This window comes from Epinephelus moara, chromosome 8 (assembly GCF_006386435.1).
Source record: "Epinephelus moara isolate mb chromosome 8, YSFRI_EMoa_1.0, whole genome shotgun sequence".
Classification (NCBI taxonomy): Eukaryota; Metazoa; Chordata; class Actinopteri; order Perciformes; family Serranidae; genus Epinephelus; species Epinephelus moara.
In genome coordinates, this window is record NC_065513.1 from 38,279,860 (window position 1) to 38,305,414 (window position 25,555).

The 25,555-nt window shown below is 42.2% G+C and overlaps 1 protein-coding gene across 4 annotated transcripts in view; it reads left to right on the top strand.

Moving 5' to 3' along the window:
* kank1a (KN motif and ankyrin repeat domains 1a) overlaps nt 1-25,177 on the top strand; it is an 86,268-nt gene extending 61,091 nt beyond the window's left edge. For 3 of the 4 annotated variants that reach the window (XM_050051811.1, XM_050051814.1, XM_050051813.1), the window contains exons 3-12: nt 6,510-9,128; nt 15,879-16,049; nt 18,577-18,685; nt 18,981-19,205; nt 20,111-20,198; nt 20,415-20,634; nt 22,978-23,120; nt 23,584-23,784; nt 23,999-24,097; nt 24,193-25,177. In XM_050051811.1, coding sequence (XP_049907768.1) covers nt 6,510-9,128; nt 15,879-16,049; nt 18,577-18,685; nt 18,981-19,205; nt 20,111-20,198; nt 20,415-20,634; nt 22,978-23,120; nt 23,584-23,784; nt 23,999-24,097; nt 24,193-24,255 — 3,938 coding nt within the window. In that variant the 3' untranslated portion in view covers nt 24,256-25,177. The remainder of the gene's footprint in view (nt 1-6,509; nt 9,129-15,878; nt 16,050-18,576; nt 18,686-18,980; nt 19,206-20,110; nt 20,199-20,414; nt 20,635-22,977; nt 23,121-23,583; nt 23,785-23,998; nt 24,098-24,192) is intronic. The other variant, XM_050051815.1, reaches the window with a different exon arrangement.
* The last annotated feature ends 378 nt before the right edge of the window (nt 25,178-25,555 follow it).

The following is a 25,555-nucleotide window of genomic DNA, read 5'->3' on the forward strand; positions in this document are numbered from 1 at the left end:
AAACTCTCAGTTGGGGATTTCCTCAGCTTTTGTTAGCTGTTAAATAAACTCATGATGTTTTTAACAACACTGGGATGAAATCGAACCATCCAGAGGAGCAACTGACGATTATTTTCATTATCGATTAGCTTGTTGATTTGTTTAAATCTACAAAATGTTAGAAAATAGTGAAGAATGTCCATCACATCTTCACATTGCTTGTTTTTTGTGACCAACAGATATCTGAGGCTGAAAGATATTTGATTTATGTGATATAAAACTACAACATTTTCACACTGGAGAAGCTGGAACCAGCAAATGTTTGGTGTTGTTACTTGATAAATGAAAAAATATCAAATCTTTTTCATTGATCAATTCACAAAGTGTTAATGACGATGTGAAATGGAACACCCTGATACTCGACGATAGGAGCCCAGACATGACGCAAATTGTATTTTAAAATGTATTTATCAACACGTTGTCTAGATTTAAGAAAAGAAAGTGCATGTAAACCTGCAGAACTCTAGAACTCAGAAGACTAACCAAACACCTAAAGACTGAACTGTCCTAATGTTAACCAAGACATCATTTCATCATCGTTTCAGCCCTGAAACTCACTGCACAAAATTTCTCATGTATTCTTCCTTCAGTATGAAATGTACGGCCATTTTTATTTATTCATTTATTTCCACAGTTTTAGTGCAACATGCAATATGCAAAATGCTATAATCTCTTAAAGTAAATTTTATTTACAAGGAGGTGTTATAGCTTTAGATCTGTTACGGTGTACTCATAATTTAAACTTTGTTATGTCAAATGTGCTTGAAAGAATATAGAGGAACTTTATATGTGGTTGCTCTGTCTTGTTATCTTATGATTGCATGACACAGAATAAAATACAATAACTCTAATTCAGAGGGAGTGAAGACAGGGTTTAATCTGGGTGGAGGTCCCTTTTAGAATTCCTTAAATACTAGCAGTGCTTAGTCATGTTGGTGGAGCTCAGTTTTGGGAACTGCATCCCCCAAAAAAAGTGTCATTCGCTAGTTGTGCAAACAGTTTTATAGGCGTGGATGATTCTAGAAGAAGACATCAGATATGTTTTGAAGATATCATATCTGTTCTACGATTAATAAGCTCCTAGGTTTTTAATGGAGTGAAGGACGGCGTGCTGCCCGTCACTGCTGGCTGTCTAACTGTTGTGTAATCCCTGTCAAATTGACAATGTAACAGCTGCTGATTACTGCAGCAGACTCCCGGGCTCTCGTCCCCGTCACTGGAGCGTGACCCCTTCAGTTGTCCCGCGTTCATGAGGTCATCACTCAGCTGTTCAGGGTCTCTGCCGTACCAGAGGGCCGCCTGTCACTCCCCTGTGTGTGTGTGTGTGTGTGTGTGTGTGTGTGTGAGAGAGACGTGGCTGGTCAGTAACTCGTGCAGGAGGGGGAGTCCTCTAAACCAGACAGCACAAGACCATGACTGTGCTGCCTCACAGATTATTTATACCAGACAAGAAAAAACAGGATGTGCTTATTTCAGGTCCGTGCACGAGAAAACAACCCGGGTTTTGTCTTAAGAAGTGCACTTAAACTTTCTAAAGAAAAAGGTCCCTAAAAATAATGGGAAAGAGCTTTATTTTGCACACAAACAGGCACAAATAGTTAACCTTTAATTAGTAATATATCGGCTTTAGGGCTGCAGCCAACAATTATTTTCTGCAGATTATCTTCTGAGGTATTTTTATTCTAATACAGTGTCAGAAAAACATTGAGAATTGCTTAATATGAAGTTTGCGGAGCCCAATGTAATGTCTTAAAATTGCTTGTTTTGTCCAACCAATAGTCTGAAATCACAAAATAATCTGTATTTTATTGTATTTGACAAAGAAAAGCAGCAAACTCCTCACATTTGAGAAGCTGGAACTTGCAAATATTTGGTATTTGTGGTTGAAAAATGATGAATAAATTTGTATTAGTGACTGTTCTTCTCAGCTCTAATTTAATCTCTGTGATTTGTAAGTGAACAGCAATCTTAATACCTGATTATCGTTCATCAGTAATTAAGAAAAAAATGACAAATATTTGTTATTTCCAGCTTCTTAACTGTGTGGATTTTGTAAATTGAACCAAATTAAACCTGGCTGGGTTTTGAACTGTTGGTTGAAAAGCAATTCTGGTGCATCACTAAGGAGCTTTGACACATCAAGATCACCCTGTCTCACAGGTTTCTGTCCCTCTATAGCCTAAATCAGTGACACAGAACTTGCAGCTCGTGGGCTAACTCTGGCCTGCAGTAGGGTGCAGAGTGACCTGTCGACCATTTTCTAATTCACAATGAAAATAAATTGATTCACAGTGAGAATGTTGTTTTATACTTGTGTTATGTTAGTAAGACGCCAGAGTGCATTAAAACCCCTTAAAATTAGTTTATTAAAAAGAACGTGTCAGGGGAGGATATGGGGTCTGTGCTCAACCCCAAATATCCTCAAATCCTAGAAATGCCCCTGCGATCACTTGACCTGTTTGTGGCTGCTGCGACTGTATTTTCCATGCTAATTTGTTTTTTCTCATAAATATTATAAACATTTGTCGATTAACTGGCCCCCAGCCTCCTGTCATTTTACAGAAGTGGCCCCCACGCTAAGCAAGTTGAGTGTCCGTGGCCTGACTGATTACTCATTTAATAAAAAGAATTCATTACAGAGTGATCGATAACAAAAATCGTCATTAATTGCAGCCCTAGTTCATACGAAATGTCAGCTAAAGCTCAGCTGTATTAAGATTTTTTTTTAGGGCTGAAACTAGTCTGACTCACAGGAAGTTGACTGTGGCTACAAGCCTGCCATTGGCCGGCAATTCAGGCTGGCATACTTACGCCTCTTTTGCCATCTATGTGTTACCACTTTCAATATCTTTTTCGCAACAGGAAACAATAACAGCAGCTTTCAGTCTAACAACTTACATTCTAAAAGTGGCAATGGCTGACCTTCTGTGATATCATAGTAATAACGTTCTGCTAGCACCACATAGAGTCAACAAATTGTCTGTGGTTTTAACAGGTCCAGTGAGCTCCTTCAGAGCTAAAGTATAGTCAGGCTTCACCTCAAGGGCACCGATTACCAAATTATGTTTGTCATCTTATCACTAAAAGTTGAATCACACAGCTGACGTATGTATGTACGTTTTCTTTTGTGGAGCCATTTTAATGTCAGTGCTGGCTACCCCGCATGCAAATGTTCCACCAAACAAGTTCACCCTGACACTGTTTTTTAAGGGGATTGTCACTGCTTCCTGGGCTTAGCACCGCCCAAGGTGATTGTGATTGGTTTAAAGAAATACAAACAACCCAGAGTGTTTTTTTCCCCCTATATCGGTGATTCCGGATCTTTCTCTAGTGCTGACACAGCGCTGCAGAGACAGGTTTGGCTAAGCAAGACTGCGCTAAAACTAACGGTTATTGTCATTATTCATTTGGTGATTTATGTTGAGATTTATTGTAATTAATTGGCACAAAACAGCCAGAAAACAGCATGACAATTTCTCAGAGCCCGAATCTTCAAATGACTTGTTTTTGTTTTGCAGCGGCATTTAAAGTGTGCTGCTTTTTTCTGATATATTTTGCTCTAGATTGAATAAAACGGAATATATTTGGGGTTTTGAGAAGCATTTTTCAATATATTCTGACAATTTCTCGACTAAACAATACCAAATATTATAAATTAAATGAACAAATAAGCTACTTGCAGTGTTACATGATATAAATTTTAAGATTACCTCTGAAAAATAAATGTCAGCTGCATCAAGAGTTTTAGTCACACACGCACTGGCCTTCAATTTGGAATCAACATATAAATAACACTCAGTTTCTGTTCTGCAAAGTATAAACCAGAGTGTGAAAGTTTGACATGTACAGTAGCCGAGCCATTTGTCTCAACAACAGGCTGTTATTGTCATGAGTTCACCTCCCCTCCAGCTGAATAACAGGACTCTTATTTGGGTAGGGACGCTGTGGGCTCAGAGCCTCACAGGATTGGAGGAGGCAGCTGTCCAATAGTGCGCCACAGCAGTGCTACACCAATAGTGGAACTTTTTTCTCCCCCATATGGAGAGAGGATTGAGAAAGAGAGTGCACAGAGTGAGAAGAAACAGCTCAGATCTCAGTGCAGTTAAATCCTGTCCAGCAGAGAGAAGGAGTGAAGAAGAAGGAAAAGTAGAAATGGAGAGAGTGCTGTTGCTGCTCTGAGGTGAGTGCAGCTTTAACAACGAGGCTTTGAGGTTTCAGCAGCAGGTTTTTAAGCCTTGTAATTCCCTCCCTCTGTTTTAGCTGAATGGAAAGGATTGACAGGCAGAAGGAGTTAGCCGGAGCTGGTGGGGAGGACTGGAGAGGAAGAGCTGGGCTGTTTATTTCCAGCCTGTGTTTGCTTTAGTCGGTGAGAGTTCCAGGCATACCAAGAACAAGACGCTGCATTTAGCCAGCACAGTGTGAATGTAGTGGAGTCTCTAATGGCCCGGAGAGCTGACTGACTCTGACCGGGAGAGGAGTTTGGACTTTAAGCAGCTTTGACTGATTTGTACAAAGTGTATGAGCTCTGGAAATTCACTGTAGCTTGCTTTTTTATGTCAGTCTTCAAACTGTGTGCTCAAAATGTGACTCATTTGTGTCTGTTAAAACTCAAGTGTTGACATAATGGATGGATTTTGGACTAGAACATATTGACATTGTCTGTTTTTTGACCCCTTTGGCTCTTCTCTTACCCAAGCTTTGTCAACAACAGCCTGTTTATCTGTCACAAGCTTTTCCACAAACCTCACCAGGGCTGAATTATACGAGGAGAGCCAACATTTGTTTTTATTTTGAAGTTTAACAATGCCTCTCGCTATTTGGTGTTTGCTTCACATAGTTGCGTCTCACATAGTTTTGGGCTGACTTAAGCCACCCCTTGCCAAAATGATTATCACTCACGCTTTTCCTGCAGAGATGTGAGAAACTTGAGACGAGTTTGTACTTGCACTGTCAAATTATGGCGATTGTCAGCGGCCAAGGAAGCACTTAACACTTTACCTGACACTCAGGGTGTTTCAGGGCAACTGATGCGTCCTTTTAGATTGTTGTTATAGTTTGGTTGCAAGTTGTGTTACATTTGTGGACATGTAGCAGCCTTTACAAAAAAATCTTAAAGGTCCAGTGTTAAGTATTTGGGAGTCTGTATTGGCAAAATAAAATATGATTAATAATAAGTATGTTTTCTTTAGTGGATAATCACCTGAAAATAAGAATCGTTGTGTTTTCGCTACCTTAGAATGAGCCGTTCATATGTACATAGGGAGCTGGTCCTTGTCCACGGAGTCTGTCTTGTTGCACAGCCGTGTTTCTACAGAAAACCGTAACAGACAAACCACACACTGGCTCTAGATAGAGCTATTATCATTTTCATGTACTGTAGTTAGCAACCCCATTAAAGCACCAGGTCCATTTGTTTTGGACACCTCTGTGGATAATTCAGCTTCTGGTTAAAACCTTCTGAACGTCTGGATTTTAAGTTATTCAAGAACAAAGATGAGTACAAATCAGTAGGTGTAGGACTAACAGCCTATCCGCAACGTGCCGAACAGCGTAGGAGAGACACTAGCCCCTTTAACACAGAGGTCGTGCTACAGGGCTGCTACGAAGTCTCTTCTTTGCGCCGCCTTTGCATTTTTACACAAAGCCAAACAGCAACACCATGCTGCATCAGTGTGTGATTATAGACAGTATGCCGGGATCCCAGAAGCAAAAGAGATGCAACAGGCGTGACATGTAACACAACAGCGTCAGCCTCTAGAGTGACATGTAACGTATGCGTTAGCAGCCCAACATAAACATTAACAATGGCATAACATGGCAAAAACAATAATTTACCATCCCTGTTATATGGCAATTGATCTCCTCCTCTACCCAGAGGGTAAGGAGCTCCAGAACCTCAGTGTTTACCCAATTTGTGGACATATATACGTGGCTGTTGTTCTTCCTAAAGTTAGCTGCTAACTACTGCTAGCTGCTTTTTAAATCTGGGTCGAACGCATAACACGTCGTCAAAACATTACAACCATTCTGCCGGCTGTCCTTTTTACACAGATGTCTATTCAGTGCTGTTACTACCTCCACTGCCAGCTGAAAGGTGGGACAGATCTGTTCCCCCATTATGCAGTCTTATCTTTTAGAGAACGACGAGGCGGAATAAGGGTGGGAAACTCCGGCCTTGAACAGGCAGTGTAAAAGGGACCAATGATTTGTAACATGAAAGTGCTTTATTCAGTGTTTTTACTGGCTTAAATCACCAGGTCCGTTTATTTTGGAGAGAAAGAGACCTCCTGCGGGTAGTTCAGCTCCTGAAACCTCCTGAACAATGAACATTGAAAGAATCAGGAGTTCATGTTTGGGATGTGTTAGTCAGAAGTTTCAGCTGGTTACAATCTGCAGTCCTCACCACTAAATGCCACTAAATCCTGCACACTATTCCTTTAACTAACATGTTCTCATTGTTTCTTTTTCAGAAAGAGGACAAAGATGCCCAAGCACAGAGGACGAGAAGGACTCTGTGGCCCCCTACTATGTTGAAACACCCTACGGTTATCAGCTAGACCTGGACTTCCTCAAATATGTCGATGACATCGAGAGGGGCAACACCATTAAGAAGCTGAGTATCCAGAGGAAGCCCAAAGTGGCCAAACCCTTGGTGGTGCCTCGGGGCAGCACTGGCGGGGGCAGCGCTCAGGCTGAATGGACCTCCACAGACTCCCTGTCATCCTCCAACAGCGACGACAAGCAGTCCCCAGTCTTCTTTAACTCCAGGCCCCAGGTCGCTGCGCCGCCGACCCCGACCCTCTCCAGAGCAACCTGTGAAGTCCCCCAGCAACAAACCTATGTGAACATCCAGGAGCAGAAACTGCTCCTGCCACCTCCCTCGCCAAGGTTTGCCCCTCGTCACAACCCCCAGGTGGAGAAGACCCTCATGGAGACACGTCTTCGTCTCGAGCAGGAGCGTCTGCTCATGCAGCCGCACAGCGAGCCTCCGATGCCACGCCGCCGTCTTGCCAGCTTTGGCGGCATGGGCTCCAGTAGCTCGCTGTCCTCTTACTCAGGCTCCATGGCCCCGAGCCAGATCTCCCCCAGCACCCATCATGCTCTCCCCATCAATGGTCACCTCCCAAATGGAGAGTACAACCCTTACTACCCGCCATCCATGGGCAGCTCCATCCGCCACAGCCCCATGAGCTCCGGCATGACCACGCCTGTGACAAACGTCAGCCCATTACACCTTCAACAAATCCGAGAGCAGATGGTCGTGGCACTAAAGAAGCTGAAGGAGCTCGAGGAGCAGGTGAAAACCATTCCTATCTTACAGGTTAAGATTGCTGTTCTCCAGGAAGAGAAGAGACAATTAGCTGCTCAGTCCAAAAATCAAGGTCCTGGTGGTTTCCGCAAGCGCTCCTACAGTGTAGGCAGCGCTGACCAAATGGAGAACCCGGGCCCCATCCAGAAGGAAACAGAGCTGCACATCATGGAGCCTGAAGCCCAGGAACAGAGCGCTCAGCGGCTGGAGGAGTTCAGACGTTTGGCTGCTGAGGTCCAAGCTCTGGAGAAAACTTCCCATGACAATAATGTGACAGAAACTCAGCCTCATGAGCTCACACAAAACCAGACTCAACAAAAGTCCATTGGCATCGTTACTGATGAAAACATGAACAACCTTCCTGTCACTGGGAGGACGAGTGGACATTGTCTCCGGGATGTTGGAGTATCGACGGAGCGGCGGGAAATGCACAGCACCGCGGTTGGCGTGACCGAGGCAATGCTGGGCATGACCACTGAAGCTGAGAAAGAGATCGAGCTCCAGCAGCAGACCATCGAATCATTAAAGGAGAAGATCTACCGCCTGGAGGTGCAGCTGAAAGAAAGTACTCACCAGATAGAGATGGGAAAGCTTAAACTGGAGCTCCAAGCGGCTGGTGGCTCAAACAAGAAGAAAGCGGACAAAGGTTTGATGGCGAGGCCGGAGATGTACAACGCTTGTGTGGAGGCCAAAGTCCAGATGCGCAGCCAGGGAGTGGGTGACCATCTGGAAATCAGCCATGCTAACTCAGCTAAAACTCAACAAACTGTCGGAGTGTCCTGTCATCCCAGTGTGCAGAGTGTTGGCACAGGCCCAGAGATCCCGATGGACAGATGGGTGGTGCACGAGCGTGTGGAGGTAAAAGACCAGTGTGTAGGGAGACGGGTAGAGACATGCCACCAGCAGGTCGGCGTGGAGCTGAATGTTTGCGAGGTGGGAGTTAACACAGAGGAATCAGTAGACAGCTTGGCTCTTTGCAAACCCATGACGGAGCTGAGCAAAGAGTCGAGATCAGTCGGCTGCGGAGATTGTTCAGTGGATGTGATCGTTAGTCCCATCAAGACGCTGGTGACGCAAGGAACTGACCCAGATTATGTCAGCAAAGTGGACTCCGGTGTCATGGCTGCTCCTGAGTCAGCAAATCAGCAGACCAATACTGAGACTGAAGTTGCGAGCAAATCCACTAACACAAGAACAGTTGTCCTGACTGACTCTTTCACTGATATGGGGTTGATTACGTGTGACAAGCACACCAACACAGCTGTGATTGAATTGAGGACGGTCGCTGCCGGGGAAGGACTTATCAAAGATGTTCACTCAACAGCAAAGATGCGCTCCATTGCTGTTGGAACCACCACAGACGTGGAGTCATTCCTTTGCAAATCAAGCTCTGCTAAAACCAAAGAATGCGGGGTGGGACCAGTAAGCATCCACGAGAACTTCTTGGTTGGATTAAAAACCAGGAACATAGCGTGCGGCCCCTCCCAGCCAACTCAAGCTGTCAGGGAGACTGTGGAGGTTGAGACTGAGGCCGCGCCACTGCAAGCTCAGGCGCAGGGGGGCGCCGGGCTGGACCATTACATCGAGAGGGTGCAGAAGCTGCTGCAGGAGCAACAAATGCTGCTGGCAGAGAACTACAGCGAGCTTGCAGATGCTTTCGGCCAGCCCCAGTCCCAGTTTGGATCCATCAACAGTCAGCTGGTCAGCACGCTCTCGTCCATCAACTCGGTCATGAAGTGCGGAAGCACCGAGGACATCCTGAAGCTGCAGTCAAACGAAGGTGAGAGGTCATCCAGCTCTGAGGATGCTAATGGCTCCACATGCTCACAAGTGTTGCATAAACATAAATGATTGGGATAATTGGCTGAAAGTCATGCCAGGCAATTAAAGCATAGTTTCAAGGGCAGACAATAGAAAATGTACACACAGAATCACACACACTCACAGTATCTTGCATAATAGCTGTCAAGCAGACCGTCATATATTTAATTCCTGAGGGAAGATTGAAGAGTGAGTTTGATTTGTTGTCTGTTTTCTCTTCCACAGTTTATTGCACAACAGATTAAACTAGTTTCATATGTCTTATTCTCTTATTATAATTAAACATGGTCGAGGCAAACCGTAAGCTCAGACACTGAGAGAGTGTTCTGTTTTTAGTAATAAGGTGTTATATCTCAGTGATCACTGTCTTTGAGGCCAGAGCAAATACTCCTGAGTAAAACTCAATTACACTCTCAGGTACTTTTTTACACTATGAAAAGTAGCAACGCTTAAAGTTGTCCAGTGGAGTTTTCTTGAAAACAAACAACAGTTGTGTAAAGTATTTTAACCCTTTAAAACTTGGAGCGACATCACTTTTCTTGTGCTGCTTTCAGATGCCTTTTGCACGTATTTAAACCTTTGAACCCTCCCTGAACTAATTGGTGCAATTCTTTCTCAAAAAGACAGGGAAAACAAGGTAATGAGCAACTGATAAATGTCCCACAAATTGCAAAAAAAATGTAATAAATTATTATTATTATTATTATTAGATTTTAGAATTATGTTACAGAATCATTTTAATTTTTAAGCACTCTTTCCAGGTCATTTCCTCCTTTGTTTGTTTGTTTTTAGCTCTCTCTCTTTTTTATTATCATTATTATTATTATTTTTTTTTTTTTTAACTAATTTTCTTGTTTTTAATTTTCTCTTTTTACTAATGTCTTGCTAATTTTTTGGGTCATTTTCTTCTTCGGTTGCTTATTGCCTTCCTCCCATGTTTCTAAAAGAAGTCAAGCCAATTATTTACATGCATATTTAATAGCTTGCAGTCTTCCTCTCTGCATTTAACTGCATTTCTTGGAGTATTATTTAAAGCACTACCAGGGGCCACAAGACTCTGAAGGGTATCCTTTAAGCCAGGGGTGGATGAATTACCTGAAAGCCACATTTGAGTTAAAGTACAGATATCTTGCCAGAAAACAACTTTGATCAAAGTTCAAGTCACCTATTAGAATATTACTTGAGTAACAGTCTGAAAGTATGTGATGTTTAGTGTACTTAAGTATCTGAAGTAATTTTATAACATTTTATATAATTTGATAATATTTTTAACCCTAACCCTACTCAAGTATTGAAAGTAAAAGTACAAGTAAATGCTGTTAATGAAAAAACAAGCATTCATTGGTCATTTTGAGAATTAAGATATTTCTTAGTAAGATGTGCACCTCCTTAAAAATTGAGTGTACATTACACTTGTACAAAAGCACATTTTTTTCCCACAACTTAAAGGATTTAAAGAACAAAATCCAGTTTTTCTTTCCCTCCCACTCCTTCATCCATTTGTCTGTCACTTCCTCCCTCCTGCCTTCCCTATTTTGTAGTAAATAAGTTAGATGCTAAGGAGAAATGTATTGGAGTATAAGCATACATCTTATTAAGTAAAAGTGAAAGTCGACAGAAATATAAAAACTCAAGTAAAGTACTGATACTTCCAAAAAATACTCAAGTACTGTAACAATGTATTACTCTGTTTCATGACAGCACTGCCTTTAAGCCAGGTGTGTCAAACTCACTTTAGTTCATGCACCACATGCAGTCCTGAGTTGATCTCAAGTGGGCCGGACCAGTAAAACCATTACATAATAACCTATAAATAACAACACCTCCCAGTTTTTCCCTTTTTTGTGTTTGCGAAGAAGTACATTCAGAAACATGAAGAACAGCCTGAGATGTCTTAAGAAAAATAAGTGCATTTTCAACAATATGTCACAAGTTTTTCCACATTTAGTGACACCTCGCTGTCATTACATGCATTTTTCCATGCATTTCCATTCCTGTGTAGTAATGCACCATACAAAACTACAGTGGAAGCAATTGAGGAAGCAGGTTAAGTTATCTGCCTTACAAACCATTTACAAATCTAAAGTTTTGGCAGTGCCTTAGCAGAAGGGTTAATGTTTTCAGATAGAAGTCTGATGCAGATTCTTTTGTACTGAAGCTGCTGAATGACGATATTTAGCACAATGTTGAGTGTCTTTAAATATGACCACAATAAGTATTTGTTGTTTTTACAGAGAAGTGTATTCTGGTCAGGGTGGGAAGCTTCTGAAGCAGCACATGAAGTAGCTACTCACTGTTTAACTTGCTCCTGTAACCTGGCACCTCTTAGCCTTTATAGGTGCACCAGTATTAGGTGTGCAGAGTCATCCAGTGGGCTGACCTGGACCCTTTGACGGGCCTGTTCTGGCCCACATACTAAGAACATCCCCCTCTCGTTGTCATCTATAACATCTTTCACCATTCAATGCCTATGGAGCAGTTTCACACTTTATACCTTATGACATCACAAAGTTTTAGCACTGTAGCTTTGGGATTTAGGGAGAGTTGTTAATGTTTACTCATTTTTAGATCATCTTAGAATATAGGGATAGCATGTATGGATTTCTAAGTGGGTGTGGTTCCCTGTTAAAATCTCAGTTGTGGTTAGAGCGTTCACACACCGTCTACAGAGAATCCTGATTGGATCGGACAGGCCAAAGTTATCTCTGACCCTGAAAAATGCGGCGGGGGGCTTTGGACGTGAACCAACAATGAGCTCATTTCTTTTCGGGAACCAGTTAACGTCGCACCAATCGGCCTCTTGTTGTTTTTGCGGGGCCGCTCCTGCCTTCACTAACACCTCACTGTTGATGCTGATTCATGGCTCCTTCTGAGTTACATAACACGCATTCATGCCGGCTGGCACATGAACGCAGGGCGATTGTCCTGTGTTGAGTGCGAGCTTGTTTCTGGTCAGTTTCTGGCCTCTTTTGGAATGTGGAGTTACTAACCACCGGACACAGTTCCCGTTCCACTAAATAATGCCAGTTTAATCACAGCACTGAACACAATAAACTAAGTGGGAATAAAATTTGTTGTGGAATTTAACAAGTACATTTACTGAATGCTGTTATAGTGGCTATTTCAACATCCCAAAGTTCCAGGGCCACTTGGTCTGTGAGGTGTCTCGGTTTGGACTCGTGTTTCTGTTCCTTTCCTTTGACAATCCACAGTGCTCACACAAGGCAGGGAAAAAGTTGAACAAGGTTTATTGAGAATTCAAAAAGGAAACTTGAAGTCGTCTTTAACACAAAGCATTGTCAACAATCTCCTTTTGTCATGCGCACTAAACGGCCTTATGGCACCCCACCTGGCATAAAGTGAATATAAACATAACCTTAATATAGTCCACTACTATAAACTATTCAGAATATAGAGAAACGCTTGTGCAAACTTAAATGATAGCAGAACCTATGTGTCATATCAGCACATTTATACCAATTATTAATATGTGCTTAAGTGGCTCTTAGAACTGTACTTAAAGGAATACTTCACCCCCCAAAAGACCATTTGAATATCCGTTACTCACCCTCTATTATGTTGGATTTGAGTTTCTTGAGTATCTTGTGTGCATCTGCTGAACGAATAATCCAAAAACTGAGTATTCTTGATGAATTGAAGTAATAGGTGACTGAATTTAACAACAGCAAAACTATATCAAAACATTGCTTTACAAACAAGTCATGCAGTATAATCTAAGTCTCATTTATCTAGTCCTATGCTCAGTACTTCCCAAACAGACGCCCCTTTCTGAAAGGAAAGTGAGACTCATCTATGCTCTCTTTAAAGGATAATTTAGGCATTTTTCAACCTGCAACAAGTGACATCTCGTGGTATTTCAGAAAGAGACTTCTGCTTAAGGAGGCAGTAACAAACTGACCGGATCAAGTGAAAAGAAAAGACACACTTCAGACACTAAAGCCTGATTTATGGTCTTGGGGCGTACCTACAATGTACCTACGTCATACCTACATCGTTGCCGTGACGCCGTCGTGAACCCTTCGAACTTCTCTGTCACTCCATTTCGTCACGGTGCAATTCACCGCCAGAGCAGTAGGGGGCTGCGTTCCTTTCCTGAATGGTTATCGTCGTCTCTAGTTGATTCTTTGTTTAGCTTCTGGCTTTTCCGGTCACAGTGAACAATGGTGACCGAGAGAGAGAGAATCTTGCTGGAGTTGGAGTTGTTGGATGTCGAAGAAAGTATGTTAATACTGCAACATCTACATCGCAACAGAAGATGTTTAAAGATGGTGGGGATGGCGCAATCTGGAAACACGGAGCTGGAAATACGTTGCTACCAAGCAAACCAATCACAGCCCTCTCTGTCTGCGCTGGGTCTGCGTCGCCTCGACATGTAGTTACATTTTTTGGGAGGTGCACGTCAGGCTATGCCGGGGGCTACGGCGAGCCTCCTGCGTAGCCATGTACCCTATGACGTAGGTACGTCGTTGATTTAACGCAGGACCATAAATCAGGCTTTATAGTAAAAATCTGAGCTGCTCTGAGTCAAAATAACCTTTTAATGGACATACAGTGGCGATGTTCAGTTGCCCCATGTGCTTCCATTGCAGCTTGTTTTGCTGCTGCTGGTTGCTGCCGGGTCACTCAGTACTGGACCAATTTGAAAAATTGTTCATGTTAGTTTCTTCGATCAGTTTACACTGGGAAATAGAATTTACTGTAGGTTGAACAATGCTGAAGTTGTCCTTTAAAGCCAGACTCCACTGACAAGAAGAGTAATTTTACCATGCTGAACACAGGAGCCGCTGGTCTGATGTTTGTCTGTGTTACTGTGGTGGTTTAGAGTGTTAGTTTGGATTCACTAAAGTCACACAGTAACACAAACTAACTGATCGAGGCAGTGGTAGACCAGCAGCTCCCATTGAGCAAGGTAAAACTACTGTTTTTGTCAATGGAGTCTGGCTTTGAAGAGATGATAGATAAGTTTTCTGTTCAGTTCTCCGGAAAGGGCTGTCTGTATTGGAGGTACTGAGCATACGACTGGATAAATGAGACTTGGATTATACTGCAAGAGTTTGCGAACAGATGTTGTTGTTGTTAAATACATTAATACACCAAGAGATTTCTCTGTTTTTGGATTCTTCATCCACTGTTTGCATGCGAGAGAAAGAGTTTTCTAATCATGAATACAATGCAGAGTATGATACAGGCAGAGTAATTGATATACAAATGGTCATTTGAGGGGTAAATTATTGATTTAAGTAGAAATTCATGGTGCTTTTACTTTACTTGGGTATGTCTATTTCATTGAACTTTATAGTTTTACTCCACTACATTTGTCTGAAAGCTTTAGTTGCTTTTCAGATTAAAGTTTTTCATACCCATAATATCCAGTAAAAATCATGTGTCTTCAGATGTGTTGATGTTGGATGTTTGTGATAAACTGAAGGGTGAAGTGTTCCTTTATGTGTTGAGAAAATTCCCCTATGTTTTAAGCCAAATAAACTCTTTAAAAAGCCTCCTGGATCAGCTGGAAAATGCATCGTCACAAAGCTGAAAACAAGGCTGTTTTTTATGGAGCTTTATCCCTATCTTTATTCAAGAGAGTGGTCTATCAGTTTGAGAGCATTATTTATTGATTTCACGTTCAAAAACCCTGCCCTCGCACTCAAATAGCCTCTGCTTGTGCTTGGATCTACTCTGTTTCTGCTCAAACTGTGTGCTCGCACTCAGACAAAATGTTGCTAGCACTCAGATACCTTGGATTTTTTGTGTAACAGCCCTGTCAAAATCCCCCAATCAATAGAATGCCAGGTTTACTGTTGACCAATGAAATGATCCCTGCCTCCTTGTGGGCGCACTCGCTTTAGTATTAGAGCGTCCCGTCCAGGCGGGTGCTCTTTAACCGGGTTCACCCACTCCCACCCTCCAGGGCTTTATTAAATGTTCTTCCCTTGCTTCCTTTACAACTTTTGGAATAAAGGGACTGTTAATTTACACAAAAAAATCCAAGCGCAGGGCAGAAATCTGAGAGCATAAATTCCGCGAGTGCACAGAAACAGTTTGAGTGCGAGGAGAAAAGCCGAAGCTCGAGCAGGAAATCTGTGCAAGCAACATGGTATCTGAGTGCGAGCAACATGGTATCTGAGTGCGAGCACACAGTTTGAGCTTTGCAAGGGCAGGGTTTTTGAGTGTGAAATCAATAAATAATGCTCCCAAACTGATAGACCACTCTCTTGAATAAAGATAGGGATAAAACTCCATAGTTTTTCTGACACCATGAAAAGTTGACTTTGTAGAGATTTGTGGTTCTCACAGGACAGCCACGCTACAAACATGATAATCGTGTAGAATATGCAACATACACATTAATGCAGCAGTGATATTAATCTAGAAATATAAAAGAGAATCACTGGCAGGAAACATTTTACTACAGGAGTAGTGTTACTTTTATATTTCAAGTAAATCTTGCAGACACACACTTAGACTCTTTTGAATGCAGGACTGTAGTGGAGCACTTTCACAGTGTGTTGTTAGTACTTTTACTCAAGTAAATGATCTGAATACTTCTCCCACATGGTCCTGCTCATTATAACGTTTCTGTAAGACACCTGTGGTGGAAACTTGACAGAGTACCTTTTCTAATGACATTAAACTTTTAGTCTTGTTCTGCTTGTGACATTTGTCTACCTCTCTGCTTTATATTTAGAGAGCAGTCAGCAGCTTCGGTCAGAGCGGTCACACGTGGAGAAGACCTCATCAGCCCTGACTGCTGCAAATAAACCTGCCAACACACCTGCACAGCAGCAGCAGCAGCAGCAGATCAGTGCAGCTGAGCAGAAGAGCCGTATGGACCTGCAGATGTCTACAGCGCTACACGGTACGTTTGTCTTGTCTGTGTGTTTGGGATACTTGTTCTGCTGCGTTATCGTACAAACTGGTCATTGTTTGATTTTGAACTCCAGTTTGGAGCTGCACGGAGCCAACAAATGAAAGGCAGAGCTGAAGGCTGTTATTAGTGTGTACATGAGATGCTTTTTCAGAAAGGCAGTGATAGTTATCTGGCCAGATCGTGAGGGTTTGGTTAGCTCAGTAGAAATGCATTCTCTGAACACGAAATGGACTTTTTCAGTGGTGAGTGATAATATTATAGTGGGTTTAGACATAGCTGCAGAATTTCATGGTTATTTTTATCTTGAAGGGGCTAAAAAATGTTTGCTAAAAATGTCCTCATGGGTTTCATACATTCTTACAAGTATTCAGATCTTTCACTCAAGTAAAAGTAGAATACTACAGTGTAGAAATACTGTTACAAATAAAAGTCCTGCATTTAAAACCTTAATTTATACGCTTATTTATAGTTTGTATTAATAAACTAAATCTGCAAAGTAACTGAAGTTATTTAAAAAATCTAGTGCAGTAAAAAGTGCCATATTTGCCTCCAAAGTGTAGAGGAGTAGAGGCAGATAGAAGCATAAAATGGAAATACTCAAGTGAAGCACAAGTACCTCAATGATGTACTTAACTCCAGTACTCGAGTAAATGTACTCAGTTACATTCCGCCACTGTAAACCAGGCAACAGGCAGAAGCATGGCCGCAAACATCACCACCACCCTGGATTCCTCCTCACACTCCCACCTGTCAAAACACAGGAAACGTGCCGAACGACTCTGCTGCTACCGAACGTGCACACGCCAGTGTAGACACATGCGACTGCCATGCATGTTGGTACATGAACACACACTCTCCCACACACACACTCCGCTGTCCCCCGGAGCAGTGAAAGAGGCCCCTCGATTCGGGGCAAGTCTTGGCAGATGTGCCGAGTGTTTCTGGCTCTGTGCTGGTATTTTGGTTTTCGGAGGCCTGTGTTTAAAATGACTGAGATACTTTCAGGCTTCGGGGCAACTTGCAGTTCCTCGCTGACAGAGTGCTTTGGAAAGAGCGTGAGACGGACACTTAATGGCTACTTTGCTCTGTGCCAAAGCTCTTGATCATGTCAGAGAGCCTTTAGTGGGGCATTCAGGCGTTATCGGGCTGTTTGTAAATGAACTGACCGGGCGTGTTGGTGAAGTTGTGCCGCTGTTAACTGCAGGAGACTTTTTTCATGTTGCAGGAGAGGAGATTCTAGATGGAGCGGTATATAATGAAAAGAAGAAAAAATGCATTAATAGTGTTGAAGCTGAGAACAGGAGTGCTTGTAATCATTTTTTAAATGCCGTTCTCTCGACATTGCAAGTTAATAATTTCAATATCTCAAGATAGATCAGGTTTTATTTTGATTCTCGAAGCAAAGGACAATTTCTCAAGATAATGAGAGAATTTATCAAGAGAAAAGAACTTGTCTGTGAAGCTGCAACGGAGTTAGTCTTCTCCACACATGACGAAGATTGATCTGAATTTTATCTCTAACAGAATATACAATGCAATATCTGCCTGTGTTAGACTGTGACCGCAGTACAGTCTGATGCATTGATCAATAATGGTTACTCCTTGATCTGATATTTTCAGCTTAAATCAGTTGCTACAAAGTGTACAGTGTATGACCAGCTTAACTCATGATCTCGAGAAAATGGGAATTTAAAAAAATAGCTGCAAGCATGGTCATTCTCGGCTTTCGTAGAGAAGAGAAGGAAAAAGAGACAAAGAGTTTGGAGACTTGACAGTTTTCTACAGACTTTTAGCTTATAATTACGGCCATTTTGCACACTGTGTGCATCCTCTTTTTTTTACCATAAACTCCTATGTGAGTACTTGTGTTTTGATATCATATTTTGTGTTTTTGCACTGTTTGAACAGTGTGGTTTCATTCATGACCTGCTGCCATGACACAAGAGCTTTCCCCTGGGAATAAATAAAGTATCTGTTTATCTTACTGTTGTCAAAAATACTGATTTTTTTTTTTTTTTTTTTAATAAATATAAATTGGAAACAGTTTTTAATATTCATTTCCCGTAGTACCACCTGCGCTTTCTTGCTCTCTTATTGTTACTGTTTACTACAGTCATTCTGCTGCTCTCTGCTTCTAACCGAGAAAAGAAAAGTCTTCATGTTGGTGTTATAGCCTTGTTATGTTTATCTTTATAATACATTTTTAAATTGTATGCCCTGAATGTCAGTTTTTCCAGGTAAAATTCCAGTATCATGTGAGCTCTAATCTGTCTACACTTCACATCAACAGTCTCATTTCTTGTGTTAGTTTCCTTTTCTGTATAAGATTTTACTGAATCCGCTGCAGTTGCTTTCTCATTAAGAGTAATATAAAAGCAAATTATGTAACTGTCACTAAAAGAAACTTTTATGATCCATAAAAAGATAGATGTAACTTTGACCTTGATGTTGGCACTTTGTGATCAACCACAGTGTCTAAATATTATCCCGCTGTGTTCACTTGTCTCTCCATCAGGTCAGCCTTGCAGCCAGAACACCCTGAAATCCATCATGAAGAAGAAAGATGGCCGACCCGACTCCAACGGCACCAAGAAGAACCTGCAGTTTGTCGGGGTGAACGGAGGGTGAGTCAGAAAATATATTATGTAATCAGTAGATTTGTATTTACTTTGCATTTGAGTTGCCAGCTCGATGTTTTTAACTTGGTGATTTTGTGATGTATCAGTTTTTTACCAGGTGAGGTTAAAGGTGCTGTTGTTTTACATCTTTACAAGGCTGCTGTGTTGATGTTGTTTCCTCTTTAACCTTGAGCTTGTTAACGTCCAGGTGGAGCTCCACATGTTATGAAACCTGAGCTTGTTTAGTACAAACACCTGAGTCTTCACATTTCTGTGCTTCTGTCGCCCCCTCATGGCGAAGCAGGTATGAGACGACATCGAGCGACGACTCCAGCTCAGAGGACAGCAGCTCCTCAGGGTCAGAGGAAGAGGAGGAGGATGAGGAGAAGGAGTTTGGAGGAAAGGAGGAGGAATACAAGAACGTGGAGGGAAAGAGCACCAGGGAGGAGTTTGAGCCGGAGGGAGCCGAGGACGTGACGAAGAAGGACGAAGAGGAAAGTTTGGAGAAGCAGGAGATGAGAGAGAGGTGGGTCAAAGAGAATCACTATTACGGTACGGTATAACAGTATGTGAATAATGCTTTCCAATGAGATGGATACACATCCTAAAGCTGCTCTGTCTTAAAGTGTCCAGATGTGTTTATAGGAGCTTTGCCTGAAATGCTTGAATTAGAAAAATGTTTGTCCAGAAGTCAGTCTTAAATTTGGTCAAAATTAATCTTGAAAGGGAATTTAAAAAGCATTAAATGTAAGTGTCTGATACCTGTAGACACCCTGGTAAATATATTTTGTTGCAAGTAAAAGTCCTGCACTGAAAATTAAGTAAAAGTACAAAAATATTGGCATCAGAATATACTTGAAATACCAACAGTTTCAGTTCTCATTATGTAGAATGGCCCATTTGAAAATAATATATATATTATACTACTGGATTATATTTATTGATGTGTTTATCACTTTAATGTTGCAGCTGATAGAAGTTGTTTATATGTTGATTATGTTTAAGATTTAAAGTATTAAAGACTAAAGTATATTTACTTCTGATTTGTATTAGTATAAAGTAAAAGTATCTCAAAATTGTACTTGGTTACAATACTTCTGTAAATGTACTTGGTTACTTTCCACCACCGAGCATGAGAGCCAGCAGTTGCCATGTTTACTTGTTTGCTTTCATCCCAAATGACAAATAAACTACAAGAAACTTAAACATCTGTAAAGACAACAGACCTGTTTTACCTGCAAACAACATTTATGAAGAGTAGAAGCATAGCAGCACAGGTTGTTCTTAAAAATGTGTGACATCTAAGGAACCACAGATCATTAATGTGATAGAATAAAAATATTATTGTTTAATCAGAGCTGGAAATCTGCCTTCAGTCTCATCTCAAACACTCCAGATAATTTACTTAATCTTGTCTGATTGTCTCCACAGGTATGAGCTGAGTGAGAAGATGCTGGCTGCGAGCAACGTACTCAAAACTCACCTCAGTGACCCAAAAGCTGTGAGCAGTAAAGATCTGGTGAGGAAGTTGTCCCCCCTCTTTTCAGCAGCATGCAGTGTGTGTACCACAGTGTCTGTTTGATACAACCCCCCACCACAGTCTGTAATTGTGTAATTCTTAACATAGTGGCTTTAAATTTGGGTCGCATGGACTTCCTTCCCACATTAGCATCCCTACACAACGCCGCACAGATGCTGTGTATGATCACTAACGAGCCCCCCTCCCTCTCCTCAGAGAGCCTGTCTGAACACGGTGCAGCACGAGTGGTTCCGTGTGTCCAGCCAGAAGGCGGCGGTGGCGGTCATGGTGGAGGACTACCTGGGGGCCTTCAGGGCCATCTCGCCGGCCGTGCTGCGCCACATTGTCAACATGGCTGACGGCAACGGCAACACGGCGCTGCACTACAGCGTGTCGCACTCCAACTTCCAGGTGGTGAAGAAGCTGCTGGATGCAGGTGAGAGCAACAGGTTGATAAGTAGAGCAACACGTTAGCATGAAGGCAAAGCATTCTTTCATTCATGTTTGATTGTGTTGAGTTCAGTGCGTACTCTCACACCCCTCAGCTACCCCTCCTTTCTATTTTTTGTTCCCGTTGAGTAATGAATCAAAAGGAACGCCTGTCCAGTGTTTCTAAAATGTTCTTCCTAATCCGTCAACACCCTGAGATTATCTTTGTTTTGCTTAAAATGCAGCCAAGTTTTTTCTCACTTCCCTAACGACGTCATCAGACCACTGAAAGCTTTTATATTCCTCAACTCTGCACACTGCTCCTTCCTCAGCCTCTTTTCATCCTTATCTCAAGAAGTCAGGTTACTGCAGAAAGCCAACAGTCACTCAGATTTTTTATTTGATTTTTACTCGGAATTGAAAAGCAAAAACCCTGCAGATAGCAGGGAGGATAACAGTGAGACACACCAGACTGACTTCAGAGAACAAGCTGATGTCACCATGTCTCGGCCAAGAAGTTGCACTTGAACACACCGCTAAGACTACAGCCAATAGCCAACCACCTTGTATGTTCTGTACTTGCGTGAGAGGAAATAACTCTCCACACCAACAGACTGCGGTAGTCTCTAATTATTAAAAAATAGAAACTGGAAAACCTTTGACACTAGTTAGCCAGTTAGCACATGAACAACACAGCCCAATGTTAAAAGAATAAAGTATATTTACTGTGCACCAGTGAACAGTGACGTTTGTTTTTTTCCTCACTCCCTCTTTACTGTAGCTTTTTGTTTACTTTCCTCACTTCTGGTTTTCATCTCGTGCGCTGAGCTGAACAGCCAATCACAGAGATTTCAATCACCAATGTTGCCAACGCTAAGTCAACATGCTGAATAAGCCAAAACTGAACTGACAAGGGTGACATATGCTCACCGACGGCCGAGTGTCGGCTTGGTGTGTCAGGGCCTAAAGATGAACCATCAACCCTCCCCACAACTCCTCCTTAACTTAAGTCTTAGACCTTGTCTTGTTTAGCTTTGTGTAGTGACAAAGGTTGTTCCATTGGGAGATTCCTGTAGATAAAAATTAGCCTCTTTCTATTAACACGAGGACCACTGCATGACACTCAAAGGCACGTAGCTACACTTGCTTTCTCTGTTCCCGGCAGCTCCTCACTAATATATAGAGTCATCCACTGCAGACTGTTGCAGTAATACTCTTTAAAGTTGTGTCAAACACACACTGCCAGGATCAGCGCCACTTACTCTGCACAGTAGTAAACTGTACCTCTGCAAAGACGTCATGATAAAGAGACTTTCCTTATTACTATTGATCTGGTTTCACAATCATCATGTTTATGTAGGAGTTACAGATAACTCCTCTCCGTGGCAACATTATACTTCAGCATTAGATAAACTGCGTCAAATCTCAGAACACGTTCTTCTCGAGTAGACAAGAAAAACAAAAACAATAGTGAGAAACTTCAGGACATCTGACGGCCTTGTTAATATGCGTACAATGTGAGCACAGTGTTCCTGGTTCAATTCCCACATGGGAACCTTGTTGTTTTGATTGTTGGACATGGTTGCCTGTGGCTTCCTACTCATCAAGAATTCTATCTGTTTTTATCTGTTTGGACATTTCGTTTACTGTGGAGGCATGAGAGAAAGACGTTTTCTTCACAAATTCAACGTAACACAGGGTGAATAACTGATTTTCAAATGATCATTTGGGAGGTGAAGTATTCTTTAAATACATTATCTGATTATACTTACATACCTAAACTTAAGCAACATTTTCAGTCCAGGACAGAGTATTTTTACAGGTGATATTAGTAGTTTAACTCAGGTTAAAGATCTGGATACTTCCTCCACCACTGCCTTGCAGCGATCTCTCTGAAGGCTCAATAGAGTGTGATGAGGTCTCGGCCACTCGCTGCTCTAAAAGCCTTTTGTCTCCTCGGCCTTTTGTGTCCTTGTGCTCGCTGACAGCAAATCCACCCCCCCTCCTGTCCCCATTGTAGTCTTTGTCCTCCCAGTTCCTTAGACCTCTCCTCCCCTCAGTGGGCAGGGCAGCCACCCTCAGACCCGCCTCACCTCCCATCTCGTGTCTTGTCTCCTTTGCGAGGATGAGTTCTTTAAGGTCCACACAAAGCATCATGGTCCCAGGAGAAGTCGCCGGCCTGACACACGTCCGCGTACATTACTGTGTTGCTGAGTGACGGGCAGCGACGAGTCAATCACAGACAGAGACGCAGCATTCAAAGCTGTGAGACCACCCGTGCTGAAAGAGTGTTCCCTCCAGCTGCTGCGGAGTGCTTTAAACATGATGTGTGTGTGTGTGTGTGTTTCAGATGTGTGTAACGTGAACCAGCAGAACAAGGCGGGATACACACCCATCATGCTGGCCGCGCTGGCCGCCGTGGAGACGCCTAAGGACATGCGTATTGTGGAGGAGCTCTTCAGCAAGGGCGATGTGAACGCTCGAGCCAGCCAGGTGAGTGGCTGAGAGGTCAGAGGTCAGCAGCAGGGCACAAACAAAGAGTTCAGGTTTCAACCAGTGGGGAAATCCAGGTTGTGAGGACAAACGAAGAACTCATTTAAGCTGGTTAAAGCTAAAAAGCAGCAGAAATAGACCCATGAAAGGTTATTTTAAAAGGCTTCAAGTAAGGTTTTTGTCTTTTGTTTTGATAATTCATTATAAAATCAGCAACACACAAAACAAGATGATGAACATGAGTGTGGCTGAAACTGCAGAATTAATCAGCAGGTTAATTTCCCCATGTATTTGTACCCTAAAGTAGGAACATTTGTACTTTTCTGACACCAAGTGGTAGAGCAAGGTAACTGTTGGGATTTGTTAAAGTTATACAGATGTCATGAGATGTTTACTTGCTCATATTTACAGTTTCACTTCACTGTTTCATTGAGATTTAAAGATTGTAATTGTTTGCATTCAGGCGGGTCAGACGGGGCTGATGCTGGCGGTCAGTCACGGCAGGATGGACATGGTTCGGGCCCTGCTGGCTCACGGGGCCGACGTCAACATCCAGGACGACGAGGGCTCCACGGCGCTGATGTGCGCCAGCGAACACGGACACGTCGAGATTGTCAAACTGCTGCTGGCTCAACCCGGCTGTGACGCCACACTGAGCGACAGCGTGAGTACATTTACTCAAGTACTTTGAGAAATTTTAGGTACTTGTACTTCTGTATTTTGTTTTCATGGCTTTCCGCCTCTTGCCCAGTGTCACCTGGGATAGGCTCCTGAACTTAAAGTTTTAAAATGACTTTAGTCGTCCAAATTATACAGAAAAAACTGGGTTTGTAGGGACTGTCAGTTGAGTTAGACTGTCTTTCTCCTCTTCTCTTCAGGATGAGAGTAATGCCCTGTCCATCGCTCTGGAAGCAGGACACAAGGACATTGCAGTGTTGCTATATGCACACGTCAACTTCTCCAAAGCTCAGTCACCTGTACGTCCTCATCGCTGCCCTCCATTTGTAATTTCAAGTCTGTTTACATGTCGACAGTCACATTAACTATTCACACGTGTATGTTTATGTTGTAGGGGACTCCTCGACTCGGCAGAAAGACGTCACCAAGTCCCACTCGGAGGAGCATGTTTGACTAGAGGCCCCACCTCTCCCTAGAAACCCTGCGCTGCTATTGGTTCACGCTGAACGATGCCTTACCCACAGCTGGATGAGGGACTTAATCACCAACCAACCAACCAACCAATGAGATTTCTGGAAATATTTTTATTTATGTGCACAGCCCAAAGTGCCCTTTGAATATGAATGTAACCAGCTGGTGCCTGCAGTCCCGTCAGATCCCGGCTGAGATAATCAGCAAACCAACACGGACACAAAGTCAACTCCTAAATGCCATTTTATTCCCCTCCTTTTACTGTCGTTTTGTTTTTTCTCTCTCTTTTTTAAAAAAAAATTTGACAACTTTTTTATTTCTAAAGCTCGATGTTGATCATTCAAGAGCATCAAAGCATTTGTGATTTATTTTTCTTGTCTTTTTCTTTCTTTTTTTTTTTTGGAGTAGACAGATGGAGAATAATCCACCCACCTGTTAGAGGAAGTATTTCCTGTATATATTGCTCGCCTCAACATCCCAGCCTCACACACGTGCGCCCAGGTCTCTGCAGTACACGTACAACTCACGCGGATGAACGCATCAACGAGTAGACGCGACCTAGACTGGAGAAAATTGTACTTTTATACAAATCCTTTGTATCTATTTAAAAAGAAGAATCACAGTATTTTGAATATTTCCTATTACTACTTACTACGACCCATGAAGTTATATATTTATCAAAGTATAGTTTTTAATGCAGATATATGTATTTCATTGTACATACGGTGGTCATTAGAGTTTAGTTATTCTCCTGTTTGTGTCCACTTTGTTTCTGTCGGTCTCTCATGTGTAATATAAGCCGTCTGTCCTCCTCTAGTGTTCATCAAGGTACTGACTTTCATCCTCCAATGAGAATTGAAGTGCCTGAGACTTCGCCATATAACAATAAACATCAATTAAAGATTATACATCAGTGTCTTGTCTTCATCGATGACCCACAAATCTTAGGTAGGTGAACACATTTAAGGTCGGGCTGGCGATTATCGTGGCCAAGAGTTCACAGTAACAATATCATCACAAAATCTATACCAGATTTTCTTTTTTAAAAATGTAATGCTATCTGTCAAATTCATCTGTAACTTTGTTGATAATACGTTTTCTTGGCAAATTAATTACACTTAAAATATGTGTAGGGAGGTAAAGAGAGAGTCTGTAACTACAAATCGTACAAAATGAGCAATTACTCTTAATGGAGAGTGAAAAGAAAACCAGGTGGCGTTGGGGGAGGGAGACAAATCAAGAACGTAAAGAAGTGTAAATGATTTAAGAGGTGCTGGATTATTTAC